The sequence below is a fragment of the Carex rostrata genome, chromosome 27, assembly GCF_964058835.1.
Source record: "Carex rostrata chromosome 27, lpCarRost1.2, whole genome shotgun sequence".
Classification (NCBI taxonomy): domain Eukaryota; kingdom Viridiplantae; phylum Streptophyta; class Magnoliopsida; order Poales; family Cyperaceae; genus Carex; species Carex rostrata.
The window spans coordinates 2,871,463-2,889,730 of NC_135944.1; the positions used below are offsets into that span (position 1 = coordinate 2,871,463).

At 29.5% G+C, this 18,268-nt stretch overlaps 1 protein-coding gene across 1 annotated transcript; it reads left to right on the plus strand.

Moving 5' to 3' along the window:
- Window positions 1-477: 477 nt before the first annotated feature.
- LOC144544838 (BTB/POZ and MATH domain-containing protein 3-like) lies at window positions 478-16,822 on the plus strand. Its single transcript, XM_078293378.1, has 2 exons — window positions 478-1,387; window positions 16,611-16,822. The coding sequence occupies exons 1-2, from the start codon at window positions 478-480 to the stop codon at window positions 16,820-16,822; spliced, it is 1,122 nt and encodes a 373-aa protein (XP_078149504.1).
- Window positions 16,823-18,268: the final 1,446 nt, after the last annotated feature.

Sequence of the window (18,268 nt, forward strand, 5' to 3'; positions counted from 1 at the left end):
AGAATGCTTTGCCTTTTTGGAGTCTGAATCCAGTTTCTTCCATTTGGATCATCTATTTCTCTCTTTTATTTTTTACAAATAATCGGCAGTGACTGCTATTCTCTCTCTTTCTCCTTTCCCATCTCATTCCGAAGGTATCAATATAATAACTCATTGATATATTGATAATTTCGTACAAGTTTTTACTGATTATTATCTCTCTATTTCTGTTTTTATTAAGGATTAATTTTTCATTTATTCTCCAAGACTTCTGTAATACTCTATTAATTCTGAATTCATTCATTATTTTTTTATATATATATCTCTCAACTCTGCCTATAGGCTTTGTGTTTATCCATCATATAATTAATATTCTTGAGTAATGTCTACTAAAAGTTTCAATTTGCTTACATAAGCAATGCATAATATTTGTGATATACCTAACATGTCATTTTTTTATGCTCATCATATCTCACTAATTCTTTTTGTATTCAGGTCATGGAATCTTTAAGCATGATGGCCGCTTCAGGATGCTATCAGTTTAAAATCAATTACTCAGAAACTAAAGACATGAGCATCGGTAAGAAGATCACCTCACCAAAATTCCGATTTGGTCAACATGATTGGGTCATTTATTACTACCCTCAAGGTATTAATAACAAGGATTACAATGGCAAATATGTGTCGGTCTTTCTAGGGCTTCAAAGAGAATCTGTAGATGTCCCAGCAGATTTTAGTTTTCAACTGCTGGATAAGCATGCAAATATTGTTTCACCAACCACTTTCATATTGTTACATCACACATTTACATCCAAGGAAAAATCCGCTGGTTTATATGACTGTTTTGAAAAGACCAAATTAGAACAATCATATATCAAAGATGAATGTTTTGTGCTCCGTGTTTCAATCAGCGTAGGTCAAGATAGTAATATAATTAGTTCCTTGGGTTTCCCGTATGAAAGCATTCACAAGTTCAGAAAGGATAATGTACATACTGATGTCACTTTTGATGTTGACGGCAAGAATTTTGTTGCCCATAGACTAATACTGGCAGCTCATTCACCAGTATTTAGAGCAGAATTCTTTGGCTCGATGATAGAATCTAATATGGATTGCATCATAAAGATAAATGAGATGATACCTTCAGTTTTCGAGGCAATGCTTGATTTTATGTACAATTGTTGTATCTGCATTAACGATTATAAAGTGTCGATATCGTCTACTGCATTCCTTCAACATTTGGTAGTGGCAGCAGACCGTTATGAGGTGCTGAGGCTAAAAGTTGCATGTGAACATAAATTAATTGAGAAGATCTCTTTGAACACTGTTCTTTCTACTCTGGAAATAGCTGAGATACACAATTGTGAAGAGCTCAAGGAACAATGTCTCCGATTAGTTGTTGATGAAGGTAATTTCGTATCCTTACTGCTTACTGAAGGATATATTCAACTAATACAAAATTGCCCCTCTCTTTTGGCTGAGCTTAACGATCGGGCAGAAAAATTAGATTTAGTGCAAATTTCAAAACAGGTAGAAAATCTACATATTTGAAGGGTTTTAGTATGAACTATTAGTGTCGAATAATTATCATAATTATAGATTGAAGAGATTGTATGTGGTCTTAAATTTCATTTTTTTTCGTTTTTTTTTAGTAAGAGATTGTATATATGGTCTTAAATTCCGTGTTTTGAACCTGTGTTTCATCTTTTTCATTGATGCCTTCCTTCCGAATCAAATTAATGTTTGCATTCATACAAATTTACAAAAATGGTTTAATTAATTATTTAGTTAGCTGTTACTGTAATGTTTTTTCATCATATGTTAAGTTTGCCTTCATTCCTGGAAAATAAAACTTTTGAAGTTCAGCTAGCGGGAATAGGGGTACAAACGGATACAGATCCGGATCATATATATATTTCACAGATACGAATACGAATACGGATATAATTCGTATACTTGATTTAAATTCCTAATTTCAGTTTTTTTTCAAAAGAACAATCTATATATTGAAGCAGAATTTTAGTATTTTCTTTCTTTCTATATTTCTCCCTTATAGTTGTTCTCCTTCTACATCTTTTTGTTTTCTTTAAATAAACCATCTGACTTCTTACAAAGGTAAAGTAAATTAAAGACACAGAGAACAATAATTTAATATTAAAATGGCTACTCTGAAAATAGAAGTTATAATGTCACATACTACAAATTCAGCATTTTTTAATCATCGAATTATTTTAATTAACTACTTACAAAGGTAAAGTAAATTTGTTTTCTATGATTTGTTAAATATTTTTTTCCGAATTAGTTTAATTAACTACAAATTCTGCATTTTTGAATCATCGAATTATTTTAATTTTTCTATTACTGAAAAATATTTAATATTGCAAATGAAATATTTTTTGGAACCACGTGACTTTTTAATATCACATACTAAACGGAAATATCAATACATAAAAAATGAGTCAAATTATAATCCTACCTTTGCTGTAGTTGATGAAGTCAAATTAAAACCAGCGCTTATTGAATTAAGCTTAGCACTTAGACAATTTCTCTCCAACATTTTTGTAATATGGTTAGACAAATATTTTTCAAATACGGATATGGATATTACACGTATACTATCCGATCATATTAAACACATACCGATACATATATCTGCTATTTATAATGATGAACAACATAAATTTGTTCATAATATATATTAAACTATATTGTATATATTTATTTTATTATTTTAACATCGTGCATTTTCAAAGTTTTTAAAAATATTTGTCTAATGATGACACCCTTTTTTGATCACATTGAATAACATCGTGCATTTTCAAAGTTTTTAAAGTCTAAACAGTCGATCCAAACCATTCAACATAATAGATATGTTAAAATGTGCTTGCAGGTCAAATTTTACATTTTTTGGAATTTTTTATACTATTTATGAAGTATTTAACAAAATCGCTATATTCAGACCGTTGAATTTTTGTACCCATCTTAATAAATAGTAAAAAAATTTAGAAAAATGTAAAATTTGATCTGCAAGCACATTTTAACATATCCATCAAGTTGAACGGTTTGGATCGACTGTTTGAACTTTGAAAATGCACGTATTATCCGATGTCACCAAAAAAGGGTGTCAGATCCCTCCTCTATATATATATATATATATATATATATATCACATTAAAAGTAGTGACCTCTGAGCTCTTTAATTAAAGAGAGTACGAATGAATTCTAAGAGATGGTCAAAACTATTCTTTATAGGTACTAAGTTAAAGTGCATGTGGTGCATTAATTAGTTCTATATAACAAGTAAAAATGTATTTACTTTTTCATTGGCAAAGAAGACCTATATCAATTCTGCAAAAAACAAATGACACTTAAAAGCAAAAAGTAACTGAGCAAAACATGTGTCTAGCTATCAATTGAGACATCAGAAGAAAGATAACATCATTAACAAAAAAGATCTTCGGTCAGAAGAAAGATATGCATATATAGAGGATCTTACTGACTTCATAACTTATTATGCTTGGGTAATAATTTTTATATAATTGAAGTATTTAAAATTTTCTAAATGTAATTTGTATATGGTATTATACTATTATGCTTTCTTATACTCTCCTTCCTTTCCAAAAAAAAAAAAAAAATCTTTTCATTCCTCACTTTCTTTCTTCCTCAACAAACAGGAGTATTATTATATCAAATTGTGATAATTTAAAGTACTAGCTAATATGGTGCTTGTGCATTGCAACAAAATATATTATAAGAGAACCAAAAAAAATCTCATACAAAATGACTTATTTTTATAAAAGAAAGAGAAAAGGTTTCTATCCACTAGGTTTTGTCCACCATTTGTCCACAGCACTATCCACCAACAGACTTCCAACTACGCTTTCAAACTACCTTATTTAATAACTTTCCGATCTCTTTCTTTCTCCGTTCTTTTTTCTCTTCTCAATTTTTCCGATTAATCTCCTCTTTCATCAAATTCTCTGCTCCGATAAATCTACATCTCTTTTCTTTCGTTCATCAAAATTTATCTTCTGATCTGATAATAAGAGAAATCAAATCCAATGAACTCTCTCTCTTTTCGTTTTGTTCTCTTCTAATCTACACCTGTACCTTTGCGTGTAACAAAATTATTAAAAACTCGAATCGAATCTGGAGAATCGATTCCAGGCGCGCAGCGAAAAAGGAGCGACTGGTCTCCGCTAATCCTGTGGAAGGTGAGAGATATTACTTGCGTTCTCGTTAATCCGCTAATCCTGTGGAAGGTGAGCGACTGGTCTCCGCTAATCCGCTAATCCTGTGGAAGGTGCGCAAAATTGCAGTATCTCCTGTTGATAAAAGGAAAATTTTGGAGTCTAGTAGTTGGTGACAACGTGAGGGGATTTGTTCTTCAGGTCAACAGTAAAAATAATGCATTTAGATTGAAAAAATATATATAGTTTGCTGAATTTATGTTAGATTACTATATATTGAATATGGTTTTGTATTTGAATCATGCATCAAGCAGTGAAATGGTTGTTTCCAAATGCAAGAACATGTACTATTTTTTTTTACAGTATTTCCTTGTTAATTTTACAGTATTCATCTTGTCATTTTACAGTATTCATCTTGTGGAAATCTGGAAGAAAGATATGATAGAGAGGCGATATGGAGTATTGATCTGTTAATTTTATAGTATTGCTCCGTTAATTTTACAGTATTTATCTTATCATTTTATAGTATTCATCTTGTGAAAATCTGGAGAAAAGAGATGATAGAAAGGCGATATGGAGTATTGATTTGTTAATTTTACAGTATTTATCTTGTAATTTTACAGTATTCATATTGTAATTTTACAGTATTCATATTGTAATTTTACAGTATTCATCTTGTGAAAATCTGGAAGAAAAAGATGATAGAAAGGCTTCTTACTCATCCGAACAATATTCAATTGAAAATTCTACTGTATACAAGATTCAATTTTACAGTTCTGCTAATTCAATTTTACAGTATACAAGATTCAATTGTAAATTTTACTGTGTAGAAGATTCAATTTTACAGTATACAAGATTCAATTTTACATTATACAATATTCAATTTTACAGTATACAATATTCAATTTTACAGTATACAAGATTCAACCCAGTGCTAATAACCGCTAATAACTAACTCTAACTGCCAATAACTTCCTATAACTGTAATTTCCGAAAGTACAGTTTGAAAGTACATTTATTTTGTCCTGTTGTGCAAGTTGCAATCTTTTTCTAACTATCATGGGACCACTTCAAATAGTTGCTGGATGTTTTGTGATTAAGTGATATATTTTATGTGATATATTGTATAATTATACAGAATGTAGAAGTAGTTTTACAGTATTCGCGCAAGTCAAAGCTGTGGACAAATGGTGGACAAAAGGCTGTGGACAATTAGACGCCTCCTAAAAGAAATTAGACTAAATAATAAATAATATTTTTCAAAGAACATCAACACGTAAAATAACATATTAAATAACATATTAAATGATATATATTATTTTTTATCTTTTTGCATATGCACGTAAAAAACAAGGAATACAAAAAAATACAAAGCTTGGTAATACTTTTTTTCATGTAGCGCTTCCCACCTGTTGAATATAAAAAGCTTGGAAATATTTTTTTTATATCAAAATTTCAAGGTAGCTAGTTCGTTTTTCTCTTTCTTTTTTGTTATTTCTGAAGCGGGGTCCACAAGCTCAGCTATTATCTTTTGCAAATTACAGAGAAAAGATGAGAAGGTTTTTTTTTCTGGTTTTGTCATTTTTACCCGTGACATAAAGCATTTTGGCATTTTGTATTTTCTATTATGGACATCTAATCAAGTTCTCTTTTCATGTTATTCAAATTGCTGTGAGTTTAAAATGTCTAAATTAATGTCGTATATATATATAGCTCAACTATAAATTCATCATTTTTACATTACTGAACCGTTTTAATTTGTCCATATTAAATACACTTAATATTATTTATATATTGTTAACATTTTATAGCTAGCTTCTTTGAGACTTCTTCTATATCATTTTTTAGATCGTCAAAATATATTAATTTTGTTGTATTAATGCTAACTTAATTATCATTGTTTTTGTTTCAAGCATCTTTTAACAATAATATAATATATTACCCAAATAATTTTCTTATATAATTGAAAAGTATTTCGAGTTCTTGTTGACTTTGTATATTACAGTTTTTGTATAGTAACTTTTAAGTTAAAACTCTTAGACATTTTTAAGTTAAAGCTCCTAATTAAATATATAGTGTTATGTATCTCAAAATGGCCTAATATATAGTCACATCAGTGGCTCTTTATCAATATCCAGTTTTTATTTCTACAGTTTATCTACAATATAATAATTGTATCCCGGGTATAAATTCAATCCCCAGAACTATAATTTTTGTTTTCTTTATACTAGTTAACTAATAACGCTGCCTTGTTAATTTTTATGCAAAATATAATTAATATAAGAATGCCATTTAGAAGGTAACAAAAGACATGCAAAGAAATGCAGGTGGAGGAGGCAAGTAAATGAGTGATTTAACATTGTAAATGTGTGATAAAATAATTATTTTCCTTAATGCACTGAAGATATATTATATTGTATAAATTGAATACAGAAATATAATTATATATCGGAAGTTTACATTTCTAAATAAAATTTGTAGGATAATATTTAAGTTAAGTGACTCCCGTTTGCTTTAATTGATTTTTTTAATTTAAAAAAAAAATAGTCTAAGTGTGCATGCAGGTTTTCTAATATATCTAATTTTATTATACATGCAAATGGCTAGATTTTAATCATGAGAATAAATTTTCTATCAGTACTTGACCTATTTTTGGTAGTCTTACAGTTTTTTCGTTTAACCTTAAAAGTTCTCAAACTTGTAAAATTTAATTTGTACAAGTAGATTTAGATATATACTTGATGATGCATATCTTGTATTATGAAAATCTAATAGAGTTATATATGTTTTTCGTTCACATTATTTCTCTAATTAAGTGCTCTTGATTGTATTTTATATACACGGTTTATTTAGAATCCGACCTCTCCATTAATTAGTTCTAGCATCAAAATTGAGTAATCAAGAAATATACTAGGTGATATCAAATTCAGTATTATTCCACCGTCAGATCTCAAAATATACCAAATCGTCTTCTTCACTTGTTTCTATAAATGTTCATTTCATGTATTTATTTATTAAATGCCAACTATAGTATAATTTAAAACATATGTTCACTTCAAGATTGCATCTTGTAGCTTGAAAGACAATTTATTAATTGCCTGCATATCCAATTCAATCACATTAATACCAATTAGATAGTGATCACTGACCTATTAAACATCAATTCTAGATACACCCAATAGCCAATACAAGTGATTTTTTTTTTTTTAAATAGATGACAAGTCAATTATACAAGACAATTGAATCATCAAAGATGTTCCATCTTTAAGCTCGATTTCTCGCAAATTTTTGGTAATACTAGAAATCAATTGTTGGCTGATAACTTCCTCCAATTTTCTACGAAATGGCTCCCCAATCTCTCTTGAAAGAGGTTGAACGAGTGATCTTGTTGCAAAAATTACAAAATTTTCATTATCCTCGACATCCTCAATGGAGAGAAATGGCGCTTGAGATATATATATCATGCTCAAATACAGACTTGGGGGAAAGAGAGAGTAGTAGAGGAATGAGGGAATCTTGAATTGGATCAGAATCCTTATTGGATAGGAGAATTAATTGGATCAGTGTTAGTAGGAAGCATACTTCACAATTGATATCATGTCAGTAGGAAGCATGCTTCCGATACAAAATTATATATTTCGTCTTAAGTGCATTTAATAAAAAAAGATTATTTGTTATACATTTTAAAATGAAAAATCATTCATTTCTTGTCATCCTTCATCAATATTGTATTTCTTTGCATGCCTTTCGTTATGTAACTAATAACTTAACTACTATAAATATATATCATGTGAGAAAAATTAATCAATCATGAATTTAAAAGTCATTTTATTCTAAAATTGAATAATTTATGAATTTTAAGGACCTTATATAATTTTTAAATATTGGGCATTAGAGAAAATCAAAATCACATTTGTTTTTTCTTAATTAATTATGAGCTCCAGCATATATGTTGGTTTTTATTTCTCAGTGTAAATTGAGTCACAACTATGTTGGTTTTCGGTGTTCGTACTCCTGGGTTCTATTTGTTTTAATAGAAACTTTTTTGCTATATGAGAACTTTCATTATATCTAGTTATGTACTTATTCAGTTTAGTCACAACTATTTGTTTTGGTACATCCTTTTTAGTTATTTTTGTATGACACTTAGTTTATATTTAGTTTTTTTTTTATTTCTCTGTGTGGATTGAATTGACTGATTGGATTATTGAATACGTTAAATTTTACTGAACATTCAAAAAAATCTCATAATTGAATAGGAAGCGTTTAAATTGAATAGAAAAGCACATGGATTGAACATTAATAGATTTAAGCTGAATAATAAAACAATTTCTGTAAATAATAAAGCACAAATATATATTTTGAACACTTATATTATACTTAAAAGATGCATCAAACAAAAACATTGATAAATTAGCATTAATACAATAAATTGTGTATATTTAGATAATTTAAAAAATTATAAAGAACTCAGAACGAAACAGGAAAAATTTCACAATAAATTGAAGTTTTAAAGAAACTATATTTATATCATAAACTTCTTACCATTTTCAAATTTCAGATTGATCCTTTAGTAAAGAAAAAAAAAAGTTGAATGCCTTTAATTAAATAATACTAAACAGTCAAGCTACCAATGGGGGTCGAACTTCTTGCCAAACAGAATGTTGCCTTTAATCTATGACAAATAGATTATCAATCGAATTTCTAAATGGATTGAATATCTAGTATATAGTATTAAGAGAAGGAAGCAGCTAACAGTCTCCGGCTCTCAGTTCCCCGAAAATCTTAAGACTTTTTACACTAATTCTATAAACAAGTTCATTAGATCCTGTAATACTATGACAACAATCCTATAAACAAGTTCAATGGATGTTCTGTAGATGAAACCGCGGGTCCCAGATGAAAACGCGTGAAAGCTGTTAAAAACGCGTGACAGCTGTTGAAAACGCGTGACAGCTGTTGAAAACGCGTGACAGCTGTTGGGGACCACCTTCTGTGAACATACACATAGTATTCTATAAACATACACATATTATCCTATGAACATACACATTATCCTGTAAACATACACATATTATCCTGTAAACATACATATTGTACTTGAAATTATGGCAGTTGTGGCAGTTGAAAGCGCGTCAGAACTAAACTAAAAAGGAAAGGCTTTTATACAAAGAGATTTTCGGAGGACTGTAGCCCTGGAGACATTACCTTTTTTTTCTTAAGAGAATGTGCAAGTTCCTGAAAACCAAGAATATTATCAATTAATGCTAATAATAATATACTATTTGACACATCACATGAGATAGTGACTTGAACTTCTATATTGCTTATGCTACCACAAAAAAGAATAATATCCAGTTCCACAAAAACAGAACTTTTGTATGGTCTAAATACTTTCATTTGTTTATCTATTTATTATGTATTTATGTCTTTAATGTGCTTTTTTATTTTAAAATTTTCAATAACTTCAAATTTAAAACTTAAATGTCAGTTAGATATGATATATGTTATTATCTCAATGTAATTAAAATGATCGATATATCAACTTTATTTTATTGTTATCAAGGACATGTAAATATACACTATTAATTTATAAAAACAAATAAAATTAAAAAGTGAGATTTTTATATGTTTATCTAGAGAAATTAATTTTGTTATTAAAAAATTTAAATTGAAAATATGATGGAGACACAAAACAATAAAAGCTATTGCACACTCATGTTGCTGATCTGTAACCAAATATGAGTTTCCATAAGCCTTATGGGCCTATTTAATTTAAGTTGTTTTTCACTTGCATAAATACTCAGCCATATAACAATTGTATTATTGTAATTAATCGATTGATAAGTATTGTATTAAGAATATGAACTTTACAAGCACAAAGGTAATTAAGTTATAAATTGGAAGGAATAGCTAATACAAAAAAAAAGGACTTTCAGATTTTTAATGTCGGGTTAATTTGGTCTTAAAAAACAAATCTTAGCCAATAAAAACCTCATTTATAATCTCAGCCCATGAAAGTTATCATGAGTCAGAATTTTTTTTTTTTTAATATTTCCATGTGTTTGATCTAAATCCGATAGCTCAATTGCGCCTCTAATCTTAATTGGATAGTCTGGATATTTTAAAATTTTATGTATGTTTCAATCAAATTGGCTTGTACGTGGACCGATGTTTTAATAAGTTGCATTTGCAGTATCTTATTTTTTATTTTCGTGTAAATGAATTCTCATAAGCTACAAGTAGAAAAACCTTGGCACAATACCTACAAGTACAAAAACCAAAGACCATGGCTCAATACCTAAAAAGTACAAAAACCATAACTGCATGTGTTGCAGGTGTTTGTGGGTTAAAGCTGCATCTCCTTTCTTGTTTTGTTTCTATATCTTTCTTTCTGTATGTAAAAAGGTGGTATGAATACGAATGGTTTATGGATAGTGGTGGAGATCGGGTTTTCTGTAGACTAGCTGTTTTCGTGGTCCACATGTCAGGCTGTACACTGTACTTTTTTGTGTGTTGTGGTTCTGCAGCCCTGTACTACTTATTTGGCTTCCCTTGAGCCGCTCACATTGTATGTGCCTGCTTCCTGCATAAGACTCTGTATAGAGCGTAATATAATCAGTAGGTTTTGACATACTACAGGAATCTCTCCTATTAATTGTGACGGTCACTCTTTCTTTGGGTTCAAATAGGACATCTCAAATTTTGTTTATTTCCTTTACTTCCTCTGGGTCGTATCTTTTCACAGGATAGGTTTGTGTACGAGCTGTTTTGGGGTTTAAAAAATTAAGTAGCGTTGGGTTTGTCATTTTTTGAAATAAATCTGCTGTGATTCTAAAAGAATCGCAGGATCTGTGATTCTAAATCCACCCCTTCATTTTTTAGAATGCAGGAATCTCAAAAACACTTATTTTTCATGCATGAATCTCTAAATATATGAATGGATAGATTTAGAATAGCAGGATCCTGTGATTCAAAGACTCACAGCAGATTTGTATCCGTCATTTTTACCCGTGACATAAAGCATTTTGGCATTTTGTCATGTTATTTATTCCTTCCTGTGACATTAATTAAACATGTATATTTTCTGGTGTTTTAAAATGCGGCCCCATGTGCTTATGTAGTCAGTAGCCGTGTTCAGAATGTCATACAGTCCCTCCCATGTAATTTTGAGCATACGGCCGCATATGCGGATTAAAAATGCAATATACAGCACATGTAATTAAAAGTTCATATGCATTATGCGGAATTTTACTATCTCATCCCAAATTATTGTATTTTTTTATATACAATAAGGCACACTTCATGTTAGTTATAAAATAAATTCAACTATATGAATATGAATATATATATATACATGAATTTTTATTTTAAAATCCGTATATATATAAATCCGCATTAAAATCCTCATATTTGTCCACATACTGCTAATGCGGTATGCAGTGGCCTTCTGCATGCATGAACAAAACCGTATTTTAAAACATTTTATTTTCTATTATGGACAATAAAGGTTTTTTTTCATGTTATTTTTCAAATTGCTTTGAGTTTAAAATGTCTAAACTAATGTCGTATATATATAGCTCAACTATAAATTGATCATTTCTACATTACTGAATCGTTTTAAATTTTTCCACTTTTCATGTATTATTAAATGCTTTTAATATTATTTATATATTGTCAACATTTTATAGCTAGTTTCTTTGAGGCTTCTTCTATATCCTTTTTTAGATCGTCAAAATATATTAATTTTGTTGTATTAATGGTAACTTATCATTGTTTTTGTTTCAAACATATTTTAACCATAATATAATATCACCCAAATAAATTTATTTTATAATTGAAAAGTTTTTCGAGTTCTTGTTGTCTGTTTTTATTATAGTTTTTTGTATAGTAACTTTTAAGTTAAAGCTCCTAACTAAATATCTCCATTCCATTATTAAGCACGTTGGGTGTCCGATCCGCCAACGGTTATGATTGAAAGATGAAACTTCGGATTTAATCTCAGCCCTTCAATTACATAATTTGTCTTCTTTTGATTAAATGCATATGTTTTATGTATAGAAATCTAAATTTAGTTAAAAACATACTCATCACATGTGCTGCCACACGATACGCTACCATTAAATTACATTGAACAGAGTCTAAAATTTAGTGATATATTTCTGGATCAGTGTTAGTAGAAAGCATACTTCACAATTGATATCACAACTGATATCATGTTAGTAGGAAGCATACTTCCGATACAAAATTATATATTTCGTCTTAAGTGCATTTAATAAAAAAAGATTATTTGTCATACATTTTAAAATGTAAAATCATTCATCTCTTGTCATCCTTCATCCATATTGTATTTCTTTGCATGCCTTTCGTTATGTAACTAACTTAACTACTATAAATATATATCATGTGAGAAAAATTAATCAATTATGAATTTAAAAGACCGTATATAATATTTAAATATTGGGCATTAGAGAAAATCAAAATCATATTTGTTTTTTCTTAATTAATTATGAACTTAATGTATTAAATAGCTAGCTACTTGTTCATTACATTAACTCCAGTATGTTGGCTTTTATTTTTCAGTGTGAATTTAGTCACAACTACGTTGGTTTTCGGTATTCGTGCTACTTAGTTCTATTTGTTTTAGTATGAACATTTTTCTTTTTTTAGTTGGGATAGTTACAATTTCCACTTTTTTGTTATATGAGAAACTTTCATTATATCTACTTATTTAGTTTAGTCACAACTATTTATTCTGGTACATCATTTTTGGTTATTTTTGTATGACACTTAATTTATATTTAGTTTTTTTTTTATTTCTCTGTGTGGATTGAATTGAATGATTGGATAATTGAACAGTTTGAATTTTACCGAACATTCAAAAAATCTCATAATTGAATAAGAAGAGTTGAAATTGAACAAAAAAGCACATGGATTGAAAATTAATAGATTTAAGCTGAATAATAAAACAATTTCTGTAAATAATAAAGCACGTATATATATTTTGAACACTTATATTATACTTAAAAGATACATTAAACAAAAACATTGATTAATTAGCATTAATACAATAAATTGTGAAGTACAACCCAAGTTTGCATATGCCCGTAAATAGCAAGGAATACAAAAATATACAAAGCTTGATAATACTTTTTTGCATGTAGCGCTTCCCACCTGTTGAATACAAAAATAAATATTTTTTGATATCAAAATTAATTTTAAGGTAGCTAGCTAGGTCAAATTTTTTTTCTGAAGCGGGGTCCACAAGCTTAGCTTTATTATCTTTTGCAAATGATAGAGAAAAGATGAGAAGGTTTTTTTTCGGGAAATTTTATAGAATACTTCACTTTCTAATTAAAACTATCAAAGGACTGACCTACCACTGTAGCATGTCCGCTTTCATAAAAACAAATCCAACTCGTCCTTGTTTTTTTCCTTCCAAGAATCGTCTATATAACAAATCCTACTGTATTTTCAATTTGTATTAATTTCCCTAAGATACTTTGCAAACATGTCAGTAGTCAACTCCGTGCAGATTAAAGAAATCAAAATCATAGAATACCTCAACATGTTATATTTTAATGAAAAAGCATTAATTTAAATAAAGCAACTTGCATGTTTGATCTATTTCTTTCGATTCTCAATGGTGTGTCTTCAAACTTTTTTAAAACGGGAGATCAAGACTTGCTGAGCAACTCCGTGCAGATGAACTTGCCTGTTTACTCAAACTAGCTTGTACCTATCAACTAGCTCCATCCCACTCGTCGAAGCTTCAACCCATCGCAGCTTGAATCCCTTAGGGACTGACCATGGTGGATAGATGGAGGGGTAGAATCCATGAGGGAGGTCAGAGGTCTTAAGGAGAAAGTAGGGCTCACAAGGGTATTTTGTCAATATTTTTTATTGGAGGGTATTTTATTTGAAAATTTTAGAGAGAGGGGTATTCTATAAAATTCCCCGTTTTTTTTTCTGGTTTTGTCATTTTTACCCGTGAGGCCGTGACATGTGCATTTTGGCATTTTGCCATGTTATAGTGACATTAAACATGTATATTTTCTATTAGGGACATCTAATAAAGTTCTTTTTTTAATGTTATTTTTCTTATTGCTTTGATTAAAATGTCTAAATTTATGTCTTGTATATTTTTTTTTAAATCTATATTAAAATGTGCTTGGAGATCTAATTTTATATTTTTTGGAAATTTTTTATTTATTTAGCTGGTTTGAAAATTGTTGTTTTTAAATGGTGCAGAATTTTAATAAAAATAGCGATTTTCAAACCAGCTTAATAAATAGTAAAAAAATTTCAAAAAATATAAAATTTGGTCTCCAAGCACATTTTAATATAGATTGAATATCTAACAGTTTGGATCGACTGTTTGGACTTCGAAAATTAAATAATCGAACCGTTTGTTCCTAAGTCCAGAAACAAACGTTTGTGTATTAGCCTTTCTTTATATATATATATATAGAGTTAGGCTAATATGACACTAGTGTTATATGAAACTAAATAACACCACATCTTAAACCCTTAGATCTGTTTTAAGATTCGTACAAAATGAAGTGCTTGAACAGTAAAAGCGGATAGTACGAATCTTAAAGCAGATCTAAGGGTTTAAGATGTGGTGTTATTTAGTTTCATATAACACTAGTGTCATATTAGCCTAACTCATATATATATATAGCTCAACTATAGATTCATCATTTCTACATTACTGAATCGTTTTAAATTTTTCCACTTTTCATGAATTATTAAATGCATTTAGTATTATTTAAATGTATTATTAAATGCATATCTTGTATATTATGAACATCTAATAAAGTTAAAGTTTTTTGTTCATATTATTTCTCTAATCTTTATCAGTAAAATGAATCCTATATTGAATTTATTTAAAAATATTTTGTAAGCTTCTCGAAATTTAATTATTTATTTCTTTGTTTAAGACCTATACATTTTATTATTTTCGTAGACATCATTTAAAAAAAAATCTGTTTCTATATTATTATCATTTTTTTTATCAATCATTCCTGTTTAAAAGTTAGAAATTAGTGAATGCTTTTTAGAATGAGATTTTACTTATATTGGTTGATTCATCAAATAGTTTTTTATAAATATTACAGCGATATTATTTTCAAATCTGTAAGTCGTAGTATATAGCTCAAAGTTTGTGTATATGCATGTCGCTTCATATATTTTGTAAAATTAGTTAAAGAAGTTTTGGATATTAGTTTAATTAGTTAACTACAAGTTCATCATTTTTTTCATATTATTGAATCGTTATTATTCTTGAACTTTGATGTATAATTCAAAATACTTGATATTACAAAAAATTAATATTGTCAAAATTTTATTACTTCTTTAAGACTTCTTCCATATCATTTATTGAATCATCTAAATATATGAATTTTGTTGAATTATTGCTGAATTATCAATGTTTTAGTTTGTTGAATCTTGCAAGTATTATATTATAATATCACCCAAATAAAATGTCTGTTAGAATTGAAGGGTCTCTTGGATTCATGTTTTCCGAGTTAATTTATTAAATATTTATTAAAATAACTTTAATTTAACCTCTTACACATTTTTGTTTTGCTCAATTATTCTGAGATGTCAACTTTCTTTATTTAATATATATCTTTATTGATTATATGTTAGAGAGAGACTTTTATACATTATTATTATTCTGTCAAAATGATTCATGTACTTTTATATTTTTTTTCTAAAATAAAAAAGTGTTATAATAAAAACTAAATGTGGTCTTCAATTTATGACAATTCGTGGAGACGTTAATTGTTGCAGCTTGTGGAATTGTATTAATGTAATTAACAATGTTGTAAATAACAGTATGTGCTTGTCGGACAAATAGGATATCGCCAAGTGATTAATCAAGAATAATCAATCATAATCGGAAAAAAATCAGCCGATTAATTGGAAAATTCTTTGATGGTTTGATCACCGTCAATGACTAATTGGCCGATTAATCAGTCTAATTAAACAGATTTTTTTTACAACTCTGATAATTAATCGATTGACAAGTGTTGTATTAAGAAAATGAACTTTACAAGTACATAGGTGGAAGATAAATATAATAGATATTATTTGAAAACTAAATTAAAAACTTTGATTGCATTTCATAAACAAAACATATAGCGCTAGTCCGATTTAAAACCCAAGAAATAGCAGCTATAGCTAGCGCCAGTCACAAACCCCACCCCGCCCCAAGTCACCTCCTATAAATATATCATGAGCCAAGTGATACATATTCTTCACTCTTTCAAACTTCATTTTTCTCTGTCTTCCAATCAAGCCAACGTATGTCTTCCAGCAACACAGCGGTCTCTCGATAAAGGAAAGAGCATTAAGATTACCAAGGCCAAAAGAATGAGGTTTGGAGAAAGTGGCAGCAGCAAAGGGAGTGTGTCATCTTCTGATGCGTCTTAGCTGCATCCTGTAGACCAGTGAAATTTGAGGATTTGCGTTACCACGGCGAACCGATTGTGCTTTATCGCAGCAACTCTGTACCACCAGTTGAGTTTTGCTGTCCGATTTTGGGCAGCCAAGGAAGTAGGAGCGGCCAAGGGACTGAGAACAACAATGCGTCCAGAAACACCAGCTCTGACCCAGAAACAGATCAGTCGGTTACCAGTTCGTAAGCTATGAGCTAGTAACCGGCTGGTCTGTCGCTGGGTCAGAGCTGGTGTTTTCGGATCCATTGTTGTTCCCAGCCCCGTTGTTGTTCTCAGTCTTTTGTACGACCTCAGTCCTTTGGCCGGTTATTTCCTTAGCCGTTGGTTACTTGGGCTGCCGCTACTTTCTCCAACATTATTCTTTTGTAATCCTCTTTCTTTTTTGAGAGATCTCAGTGTTGCCAAGCTTTGTATATTAAGCACAACAGGTGGAAAAAAAATATTACCAAGCTTTGTATATTTTGTATTCCTTGCTTTTTACGTGCATATGCAAACTTGGGTTGTAGGGCACTGTTGAATGCTGGAGATTGTATGTTGCCATTAACCAAAAATTAATCTCAACTGTAGGCGCAAAACTGAAGAACTAGTGTGATTTGTGGTATATGATTAAATAATTAATTATGAACACCTATAATTTAATTTTTTGAATCTGAATAATCATTTTGTCTTGATCATGTTCGTAGTTTATATTATGCTTTTTTCTAATTCTCGATCGTTTGGTAATGTAACTATTTCCTTTTAGTTTTGGAAGAATAATATGATTCCCCTTTTCATTGATCATATATGATATTGTTTACAGGTATCAATTCAAATATTTTTTTCACTGTGACATGTATATCTGTATTTTTAAATATAGGTCTATTTGAAATTTTTATAGTTTAATTTTACCTTTACAATTATTATGGGCCTTGATTGGTGGCCCAATAACGATGTTTGCTTAACCCTTCAAGTACATCAGGTGGCCCATATCTTACATCGGATTTTTGTTAGGCCTTTACCTGTGCAATTGTCATCATATATTCATGATAACTTTCATGCAGTGTTCTAAATAACGGTATGCGGTCGTCGGACGGACAGAATACTGTCAAGCAATTAATCAGGAATAATCGGTCTAAATGAACGTTTTTTACAACATTGCTTTCATGGGCTGATTTTGAAGGCTCAATTACACTTACAAAGGGATTAAATGAAGCTTTCATGGGCTAAGATTTGTTTTTAAGGATCACATCCGACATTAAAAATCTAAACAAAGAACCAAACCCCCCCCCCCCCCCCCCCCCCCCCCCCCTCCTTTTTGTATTAGCTGTTCCTTCTAATTTATAATTTACCTATGTACTTGTAAAGTTCATATTCTTAATACAACACTTATCAATCAATTAATTAATTACAACAATACAGTAAGGCTTATGAAAACTAATATTTATCATGTGATAGACAACTTAAATAGGCCCATAAGGCTTATGAAAATTCATACATGGTTACAGAGCAAGATAAGGGTGCAATAGCCTTTATTGTTTCGTGTCTCCGTCATGTTTTCAATTGGAAATTTTAAATAACAAAATTGTAAAATTTATATGTCAAAATATAATCGATATTATTTTCTCTATATAAACATATAAAAATAAAAAGCAT

Excerpts from the sequence above, each read along its gene's own strand:
- LOC144544838 (XM_078293378.1), top strand. The coding sequence starts at position 478 with ATGGAATCTTTAAGCATGATGGCCGCTTCAGGATGCTATCAGTTTAAA. Across the intron at positions 1,388-16,610 it reads CCGATTAGTTGTTGATGAAG|CTGCATCCTGTAGACCAGTG; the intron begins GTAATTTCGTAT and ends GATGCGTCTTAG.